This window comes from Scardinius erythrophthalmus, assembly GCF_964197995.2.
Source record: "Scardinius erythrophthalmus genome assembly, chromosome: 5".
In the NCBI taxonomy this organism is placed as follows: domain Eukaryota; kingdom Metazoa; phylum Chordata; class Actinopteri; order Cypriniformes; family Leuciscidae; genus Scardinius; species Scardinius erythrophthalmus.
In genome coordinates this window covers 27,998,923-28,010,224 of record NC_138225.1, presented here as the reverse complement: position 1 = coordinate 28,010,224, position 11,302 = coordinate 27,998,923, and the positions used below count along the sequence as shown (strand labels likewise).

Genomic DNA, 11,302 nt, shown 5'->3' with positions numbered 1-11,302 from the left:
TAAGATGGACAGTCTGATTATTTTACTGGGTTGCTTTGATTTTGCTATTGAGAAGCCAATGGCTAAAAAATATCAGATGTATTTTACACTTAAATGCCCCTGTCAGTGATAATAAACAATTCCACACACTAAATAATTCCAAATAATCTGATATTTATAGTAATGAAGACAACACTCAGATTCAAATGTGAGATGGTGATCATTTAAAATAAGATTAACATGAATGTCATAGCTAAAATAAACTAACAAGTTTACAGCATTTAATAAATATAAATTGTTTATAATAATTAGATATTTAATAAAAATGTTACTTTCAACAATACATTTTTACAAACATAAAATTAACAATAGTATCTATTTAACCAAACATTAACCTTGATTAATAAATGCTCTAAAAACGGTGCACTAATGTGCAGTCCATACCTTAACTTATAGATGAACTAATGTTAATATATTTAACCTTAAAGGATCACGTGATATATCTAACTGGTACATGTTCTCAAATCGATTTAAAAGCAGTACAAATGGTTTACCCCAAAAATAAGACATCAAGTGGCAATTGGCAGGCAAAACATACACAGGTTAACACTATAAATATACAGAAACACAGCATGTGTGAGTCCTAAACTACTTTTGATTCACATCAGAGAGGTGCGCAGTCAAGAATCTAAATTTGTGGAGAGGAATTTGGATAATACCAGCAGGAAGCAGGGGGTGAGGCCGCAGAGCGTGGCTGGGCAAAGAGTGAGGTGGCAGACGGGGAGGAGTCTCCACAGATAGTTGGAGGGCTTAAGCCTGGCGGACAGGGACTTGTCAAATGCAGCTGTTGCGGACACTGATTGATAGAGTTTGTATTCCAGCTCAAACCAGTGCCAAGTAAATGGGTGTGTCGTATTTTCGAACAACAAAAAAGAACGTTGAACTCATTTTGTCTAGGAAGCCATTCTAACATTCTCTAAAAAGAAGAAAGAATAATTGAGTTCAAGGGACACTAATGATAATAAAATACAATAATATAATATATAATATAATAAAGTATTTTCCATAAAGGTGCTGAATGAATGCTCGGATTTTGAGCCATTATAAGAAATATGGATTGGTCCATACATCATATTGTATGCATATATATTATTTACATAGATTTCACACACACACCACATGACAACCAACTAATAAACAACATATAGCTTATCATATAGCTTACTAGTTTTACAAATAATGGTGAAAATCTGATCTTTGGTTCACCTGCTACTAAATCAGCATATGTGTGGCCCTTGATCTAAGGGTGACAAATATGTCAGTCAGCCCATCCAAACATGTGGCTTTTTGCATCTATGTCTCCAGTGGGTTATAAAACAACGACGCAGGAGAGGTCCAAAAAATTCCTTCTAGCAAGCAACACTTCAAACCCACTTTCCACTTTGAAGTTTGATTGAATCATATCCTGCTAGGTAGCACCTCCTTTTCTTCCAAAAGGCTGATGAGTTGACTGAAACTCTCCCTCACAGCCTCCATGTTGTTCATTGTGGTGCCTGCAAGAATCCATCGCTTCCCTCGGTTCAGCGGCTGCAATTCAAAGTACTTCTGTATCTGAAAAATAAATAAATAAATATTTAATTATGACCGCTCTCTAAAAATAGCACCAAGAGAATTTTGGCTTGTCTTCCCAAAAATACCTAAAATGATTGTGTAGATTTGGTGAGAATCCAGCAGGCAATAACTCAAATTCAAACTGAAATGCTGTATAAAAAATAACTGAAAATTGAAAGGAGATTTATTTGACTGTTCTTATGTTTGGGATACAAATGAATCCTCTCACCTAATTAGAACCCAGGAAGCAGATACCATTAAGGCTATATTATTATTACACAGTATCTCTGTTGTATCTTAAAGTATGCATGCACTTGTCTTGCAGGTGATCAGTATCCATTCTTATGATGTTATTTCTTTTTGGGGTTAATTTAACCCTAGCAAAAAACACTTTACAGAATAATTATAATGTGAAAATGCATTGCATTTAATCATGTTTTACATCAGAAGTCACGAGACCCCAAACATACAGGATGTAGTCAAATCCTTCATGGAGGATCTTTGAAGTGTGTTGTCAAGTCGAGATATTCAAGCTATTAAAATGGCCTTGTTTCTGAGACCCTAAAACATAATATAAGGGATAGTTTACTATAACAATAAGACTTCTTTTCTCGAAACAAACCCTCTAATAATCTCTAAATAGTTAAAGGTAAAAAGGTAAAAAGCTTGGTATCTACTTATTAGGTCAAAACATTCCTCACAGAACAGCCGAAATGTGTTCATGTCCAGGAAGTGTAATGTGAGGTTCATGTGCAGCAGGGAAACTATGCAGATTTGGTTAATATGTACTTGGTATATACAAAACTGATAGTAACAGCTGATTAAAAGGACCATATGTCAAATCTTTGTGCTCTGTCAAAGCTTTCTTGATTATACTTTTATGTCAGCACTTCATTATAGCTAGCAGATCAGAACCATCTGTTAAATTTGATCAAGTCAAGGAATATCATACTTCTGCTCAAATGTCACAACAAGACTAACTCTGTAAGTCATAGCAAGGACATTTTCAGTTTTGCAGGAATCATTTGTGATAATAAAAATCACATTTAATGTAGAAAAACCTTTGATGTCCATTTATTTAACACAAAATCTATCAGGCTATTTACGGCCACAAAAGTCTGGACTATTGATAGTGCCTAGGTAGGATATCAAAGTCCACCAAAGGGTGTACAGCTTTTTTGCATTTGCCTCCAAAACTCTGGACCAGCCTTTCTGATAATGCAAATTGAACAGTGACAAATCGTACCTGTGTACTTGGAGGTCAAAAGGCAACCTGCTACGCAAAATGCATACAGATTTGCAGGCCTGTACATTTTATTTTTAGATGACATTATTTTGTTGCTACAGATGATCACAACTACTGGGATTTTTTTTCTGAACATTTAACTGTGGCTGGCTGCTCACTAGGGCATTGATTTAATCCTAAATTCCCTGTTCATTAGAATCCAGTGACATCATTGTATCATTGAAACATGTGTTTTCTGTAAAGCTGCTTTGAAACAATATGTATTGTAAGAACAACTATACATTTAAACATGAACCAAATTGCACTGCATTGCATTGGATTGTACTATCAATCCTGTATCCACAGAAAATTCACTAACACAGCAGTACAAAAAAAAAACAAAAAAAAAAAAAACTAGCCTACCGTTCAAAGTTTATGGTCTTTTTTAAAAAAAATCAGCATAGAAGTATTAAATAGATCAAAAGTGACAGTAAAGACATTTATAATGTTACAAAAGATTGCAGTTCTTTTATTACTTTCTATTCATCAAAAAATTCTGAAAAAAGATCACAGTTTCAATATTGAGCAGGACACCTGTATTGAACATTGATAATGATAAGAAATGTTTCTTGAGCAGCAAATCAGCATATAAGAATGGTTTCTGAATGATCATGAGACACTGAATACTGGAGTAATGATGCTGAAAATTCAGCTTTGTCATAAATGACATTTTAAAATGTTAAAATAGGAAACAGTTATTTTAAATTGTAATTATATTTCACAATGTTTCTGTTTTAAATAAATAAATGAAACCTTGGTGAGCATAAGTAACTTTCAAAAACATTTTACAAAATCTCACCGACCCTAAACTTCTGAATAGCAGTGTATATTTAAGTTAATTTTTTTTTCTGATTGAACATTTGATATGAGATAACAATATAGGACACGTGGTGAAACCATGATATCCATAGACATTGAGATACACAGAGATCATAATCTGTTATCAACCATCTACCTTCCTCAACACAAAAAAGATACAGCATCAGATGTCCCTAACCAAATGAGATAACCTGCAATGTTTTGGCAGATAAAAGCACAAGGAAATACAGTTAATGGGCACATAAAGTAAGACCTGAGGATAAGTTGCTACAACAAACAGATGCAACTACGTCTATCATTTCGCAATCCGCATGACGGACACTCGCTGCTAATCTATTCATAACAGACAGAAAGACCTGAAAAATCAAACAAAACTGTTCAGTGTGATGAGTCTTTTGTCCAAAGCACTGTAACTGAATTCTATTAGAAAAAAATCACAAATGTAGCACTTGGTTTTGCAATGCAACGCAGGCATCTAACTGTGTTGGGTTTTATTAGTGTCTGCTGTTTTCATGACAGCCTACTTCAGTGAGTCAGAAGATTGTGTCTCATCTTTCCTCCAGCAGAGTCTTTAGGGGCACTGAGCTGTGCCTTGCTCATAGTGTAACAGGAGTTTAATGACAGATTAGGTCACTTCAGCCCAGCGCTCGACCGACCCAAACAGTGTTAACAAATCCGTCTTGGTAAAAGGAGCTGCCCCGGGCCTGCTGGCTTACCAGTCCGTCTGTCCGACTGCATGTCTGTCTATGGCAGGCCCCCTTCTGGTGAACACAAGGTTTGCACTGGATCTCTCAGGTCATTTAAACGGAGGAAACAAACACACAAGGATGTCTTTCTTTCTCATAAATAAATAATACTAAGCGTAAACTTTGACAGAACATAGAACAGTTTCCTTTAGCTGAGCTCACATTGGTTTGAAGTTGCGTGACAATGTGGACATGGTAAGCCTCGCGCCATGGTGGCAGATGGCTGTTGGGATGACCACTGGGTCATAGAGTCAAGCCTCCAGGAGAGAGCAGAGAGCAGCTTACAGCTTTGAAAAGTTGTCTACTGCCATTAAATTTCACTTAAAATCACAATAGGCGGAGCGGAGGAACAACAAGAGGAAAACAACATTGTACATTGTAATTGTACTATCCCGATAACCGTTTTTATCTGCCTGGACTATAAAAGTTAAATCTTAAAGCCATTTTTTAAAAAAAATTCCCCAAAACTGTCAAACAAGTTGTCAAGCCAATATTCAAAGTTTGTTTGAATTGAATATCAGTTGATTATATTTGTACATTTTCCTTTGCACCAAACAGGATGCGGAACTGTATATTGGACGGTATACGATATATTACAATACTGAACATGCAAAAACTTGTTTTCGTGGGTACTTCAAAATACCGTGAGTAAATATTTATTAAGAATTACTTCGATTTTTAGAATGCATTTGAACTCTTTCCCCACCATTGACGAAAATGTACGTAATTTGTGAGAAAACGCTTTCCCACCATTGCCGGATATGTCAATATGGGGCGCTATTACACATCTTCTGAAAGAGTACTGACTCTCTTGATCAAAACACAGGTGACAGTGTTGCCAGATTGGGTTTGGGCTTCCTTTGATCGGGTTAGAGCGGAGAAAAATGCATTGGGCCGGTGGACAAAAATTAGAGAACTTTTTTCCCCTTCGCATTAAACAGTATATAAATCAAAACTGCCTAAAGTTACTGAAAGAAGTGTCGACCCAGGACGAGGTACAGGACTGTGAAGCTTTGGGGGTGTTGATGCACTCGATCTACTCCATCTATGTTTTGATCACCGTTCTGAATCCGATCTGGATGTAGTCTTTGACAAAAACTAAATTTTCTCCCATTAGTTAACATAAACTGACAATGAAAAATACTTCTAAATCATGTATTAATCTCAGTTAATTGCAGCATTTAATAACATATTATTAAAGTCAAAGTAACTATATTATTTAATGGACCTGAGATAACATGAACTAACATGCTGTATTTTGTTTAACAAATTAACATAGAATAACTTCTGAAGAGGAGACCCAAGGTCTAGCTAGGACCAAGGAACAAGACCGGAGCACACAATGTTTTAAATAATTTTTTTTGGTGCAAAACGACTAACGTTTCGACGTCCATGCGTCTTCTTCAGAGTCAAAAGAAGAATAACTGTCTATACAACTGTATAGAATAACTTCTGTAACAAATGTAGCTATTGCTCATTGTTAAAGTTAGTTAATGCATTAACTAACGTTAACTAATGAGACTTTATTGTAAAGCGTTACTTGTTCTTTATAATTTTTTTGCACTTAAACCTGTTCAAAATATTTATTCACTTTAAACATTTTTTTAAATTGCTTTATTGTATTTAAATGTTCAGTTCTTTTTGTTATAGGAAAAAAGTTACTAAACCTGTTATGACAACACTATTTTTGCAACTTATTTTAATATCATGATAATACCATATACCGTGATAAAAGCTTCAGCAATTATCGCAACATGAAAATTCTCACATGCCTATAGTACATTGCATTCATTTGTTTTTTGATTTACTGTAATATTGAAAGCTGGAAATGTAATGCATTTTTAGGTTCAGGCGTAGCAAATGGATAAACAGAACAAAGATCAACCCGTTCTTTTGATATACAAAAAAAAAAATGCTCCCTCAATTCAAATTCAGCAAATACATTTTTAATGACACTCAACGCTGTTACAAAGGCACCACACAATCACAATGAGACAGAGAGGGAATGATATGAAAGAAAAATCAATCATTACAAAAATTGTTTTAAAGCCAGCTGATACAACAAAATGCTAATTTGTCATGTGTCCAAGGGTGGTTGATAACTAAGACTGGCCCACACTTGACTGATAACTGCATAGGGGGCTGAGTGAACCCTGCTGCTTTTTGGCCTGCAGAGATTACTATTACATTTGATGCTTTTTAAGAGAAGAGCAGCAAGAATCAGTGTCTTCACAGGTGTCACGTCTTTTTCTTCAGGAAACAGACATAGGGAATTGTCATTCTTTCAAAGAAAAACAATGACAAAACAAAAGAGCAAATGCACATTCATACAGTGTGTGCGAGAAGGCATAAATATTTTGCATCAACCATTTATGCAAGCTAGAATTTTCTGACCCGTCTATAGGATGAGATGACATAATCTGCGGTCATGTGAGGGGTTGTCTGAAGAGGGCCAGACATGGCATGAGCTGAATGGGGTGTCTGGCCTGCACAAATAGGCCAGTGGCCAGAAGCCAAACTGTAATTCCTCTTGTTGCTCTCTAGCCAAAGCGAGCTGCAATGGATTCAGTCCTCCTTGGAGTTCTCACCATTATTTATGTTTTTCACAGTCAGCTGCAGATTTGAATGTCTTTTCATTTTCATTCTTGAGGTTGGGGCTTTACCAAGGCAATTCAGGTTACATGTCATTCTCTTGGGTGCCATGGATAAATTCCATGTGGGTTTGGAAACCACAAAACTCTCTGGTTACTTGCCCAAGCAAACAGCCACTAGACCATTTCATAGCACCAGTCAGAGTTAAATGAACATAAATGAGTTCATATGTTGAGCTGTGTTTGGATAGTGGTGTATTGTACTGTAGATCTGAATTATATGGCTGGGCTGCATAACGTCCAGAGGGAAATAAATATCTGTTAAACTCATGGTTTATTCGTTTGAAAAAGGAAAATGAATAATCAATATGTCAGAGTACGACTCAAAAAAAAAAAAAAAAAAAAAATTTACCAGAATTCTTATGTTCAATTGCAATATTCATTAAGTTTGTGTTTAAATGAGCTAAAAAAAACAACAACTAAAGAACATCTTCAGGCCTTTACCTTGGGCATATAATTGTGTTCTCAGATATCAGGAAGCCAATTACTCTGTGTGACAAGTTTCTCCCTGAAGATATCAGTCAGCTGTGGAGAACACATTTGAAAGAAATGTCTAGATATCGCCAGATGCACTTACCATGAAATTGAGCTGGTCTCACTTTTTTTTTTTTTTCTCAATGTCTAAAGAGCCTGCAGTTATGTGCTTGGCAAGGCACACAGCTTTCAAAGAGGCCCCATAAAATATCACTTACAGACAATATCTAATGCTTTGGACACATTTAAAAAGAAGCAAATACCTCGACTTGGAGGTGGGTCGCAGACTGGGAAGGTACAATCTTGTAAGAACAATTTTGAAACAGAGATCAACTTGGTCAATGGAATTATAAAAATGTACAGGTTCAAAGAGTTTCATTTCTTCAGTTTCCTCAGTCTAGCAGCATGTGAAGCATGGTGAGGTGAACATGTAAAAACAAAATTTAAGCAAGAAGTGTATACAGTCCCCCCTTTCTACACTCTTCATTGTTTGTGGATGTAAGTAATATACTCTCCAATAACAACCTGCTTTCCTGTAATAGTTACTTCTACATATACAGTACATGCTTGATCAGGAGTGTTGCTATATGCTAAAACAGAAGTCAGTTAGAATTTGGCATCTTTTTATCATCCTGCTCCTCTGTTGATTTTGGGGCTCACAATGAGTCAAATTGAGAGCAGCAATTCAAACATCATGCTCTAAAATACTCCAAATGAACAGTGTCTTCAATATGAAATGTATTTTTGTTGCAGTGGAGAATATATACTGTACAGTACTGTTCAAAAGAAGTTTTGAAAGAAGTCTCACCAAGACTGCATTTATTTGATCAAAAATACAGTAAAACAATAATATTGTTAAATATTATTACATGTAAAAATAACTTTGTCAAGCATGTTGTGGTAAGCAACACACACAAAGAAAGCAATATCATTAAACCATCTTAAATGAACAAATAAAACATGTAGGAGAAATATCTACATCAAACCACACATCAATCAAAGAAGATAACCAACTAATAACTGAATAAAACAGGGAGTAAATATACACAGGGAACTAAAAAAGACAAAGGTGTGACTAATGAGTAAACAAAGAAACTAACTAGGGGATTAACAAGACTAAACTGAAAGGTAACACAAGACACAGTCATATGTGTGATCCTTCAAAAATTCTAATATGCTGATTTTTGGGAACGCCTCAGGCGTGACAGGTGTCTGAAATCACTATCAAATCACGGCAATCCTATTGACCGGCAACAGCCCATGACATCAACACGACCCGGTGCGACCCGAAAGTATAAAAGGGGCGCCTTGCAAACATGACATTCATCTTTTCGTCTTCAGGGACTGTTCTGTCTGTAAGCGCTTGAAAATCAGGTAATTATGAAATGCACTGAGAAGGCTGAGTGCTTTCAGAAGTGTGCAGACCTGTGCTCAAGATATTTGATGCCGGGTGACACACAAGAACTGTGCGTTTTCTGTCTGGGAAGGAAAAGCACGCACAGGCAGTTCACGATGGAGCTGTCTGTGCAAATTGTGAGCGTTTTTCTGTGAAAACGCTCTGCTCTCGTCTGGCCCTCTTCTCGAGTGAAGAGGGTTCAGCGTCTGGACCTCGTGGTTCGGGTAACGCTTGTGCTGAGACAATGTGGTTAGGTGCCAGGATACTGTAGGCGCTGTGTAAACAGCTTATCTGCCAACGAAGGCTGCGCTGTCAAGTAGTATACCTCAGTATTCCTCTTTGACGGGCAGCCCCAAAAAGGGCTCTTCAGGCTAGCTTGCCTCAGGTGGTAGGCCTTAGTAGTTCGGGCAGTAGACTCACTGATGGGTAGTAGGCCTTAACAGGCCTCCTCGGAAGAGAGTCCCAACGTTGTGGGACATACATTAAAGCTGAACCAGGTAGCCAGCCTCAGGAGGCCTCCTGTGGGTGGCCCCAATATTTGAGTTGGTGTAGTATGGTTCCCAACGGTGTTGTGTTCGTAGCAGAATAGACTTGCTATCAGCTAGTTGACCATACCATGCGAGTCCCCAGCAGTATGGGTAGTTGGCTGACAGCACTGGCGTGCCTCAGGCCGAGTAGGCATCTCATGAGTTTTCGAGTGATGGGGTACACAGCCAGCAGATAGGGTGCTTGGCTGTTAAATTCACTGGCCAATCAGACAATTGGCTTCAGTGGGCCTCTCTGGAGGCGAGCCCCAATCATGATCAGCCAAATAATTATTTGCCACTGTATGTTTGGCAGTTTAAGCCTCCCAGAAGGCAAACCCCCAGCGTGGTAATTTTTGCCAGCTAGTAAGACCACTGTCAGGCGGTTGGCCTTATCAGGCCATCATGAAGCAGTCCCCAACCTTACTGGTCCATGGCTGTCAGTTTCTTACCAAAGAAAACTTTAAGGCGGCCGGCCTTAACAGACTGCCCCGAGACTGAGCCCCAGGACTGGGCAGCTGGCCTTAGAAGGCCACTCTGGGACTCTAACCCGGAATCGGGGTTCATAGCAACCAGTTTTCTAGCTTGCTATCAGGTAGTAGGCCTCTCCAGGCCTCCCTGAAGGCGAATTCCCACATATGGGCAACTGGACAGCTAGCCTGACTGGCTATCAGGTAGTAGGCCTCACCAGGCCTCCCTGAAGGTAAGTTCCCAAGTATGGGCACTAGGTAGCCAGCCTACTGGTTATCAGGTAGTAGGCCTCCCTGTAAGTGGTTTCCCTGCGATGGCCTTAGCAGGCAGCTTCTGAAGGCAAGCTTGCACCCTAGCATGATTAAAGTGTTCACTTTCTGCTACTAGTTCCCTCTCGGAATCTCTTTTTAAGCCTACAGCCTGGTTTGCCTACAAGGCAGGCCATGTGCTCCCCTCACTGAGGGTCACTATGAATACTCGGCCTCCTGAGTCTGGTCAGACGGTCGTAGGCCTCTGGTGAGGCCTCCCAGTTAGATCAGTCCTAGGCCTTTTCAGGCCTCCTCTGTGCTTTGAAACACAAGCACTGGGTAGATCTGTGGATCGAGCAGAGAAACTCCCCTTGCTGGCAAGGGTTGTAAGCGCTATGCTGAGTCATGCTTTCCTGGATACCCCATCTCTGAGATCCGGGCCGAATGGTTCACTATCAGCTTCGCAGTCCTTCAGTTGGATGCCTTATCTAACGGCAAGTGTCCAGAGGCTCTGTCTTCGGACAGACAGGAAGTTGGCCAGACTGAAGTGTCCAATGTAAGTGACGCCAGGTCAGGCCTTCCTGGTGGCATTTCGGGTGAGTATGTTCCCCTGAATAGTGATTGGCTGAGGCTCCTTTGGGTTCCCTAGCCACATTCCCTAGAAGGGACACCATTCTAATTTGAGATAGGCCTGTGGTCCTAGGCCCTTGAGCAGGCCCAGGTAGGCCTTTCATTAAGGCGAGACACGGCAGACAAAAACATAAATTTTTTTTCACTGGTCAATTTTGAGATTTTGGGAACTTCAATAACATGTCTTCTTTCAGACTTGTGATGAAAAAAAGTCTGAAATACACATTTAGGTCTTTATTTTACTACACGTTGTCTGTTTGCGTCTGTAGATTTCAAATAAATTCAACAAAAGTTGGCATTCTAAATCCCGCGGCTCCGCGATCGCTGCCTGCACCCTAACATCACATACACCATTAGAATGCTTTCTCTCTCCTGTACAATGCTGTCGGATCCAAATATGGTAATTTCCTTTTTATCAGCAACCAATCGTGAAAGTAAAAGGGGGATTTAACTGTAAATGCGCAATCT

General features: G+C 38.8%; 1 protein-coding gene across 1 annotated transcript in view; it reads right to left on the bottom strand.

Moving 5' to 3' along the window:
• Positions 1–1,033: 1,033 nt before the first annotated feature.
• arl15a (ADP-ribosylation factor-like 15a) overlaps positions 1,034–11,302 on the bottom strand; it is a 169,440-nt gene continuing 159,171 nt past the window's right edge. Inside the window, exon 5 of the mRNA XM_081364832.1 lies at positions 1,034–1,590. Coding sequence (XP_081220958.1) covers positions 1,438–1,590 — 153 coding nt within the window. The 3' untranslated portion in view covers positions 1,034–1,437. The remainder of the gene's footprint in view (positions 1,591–11,302) is intronic.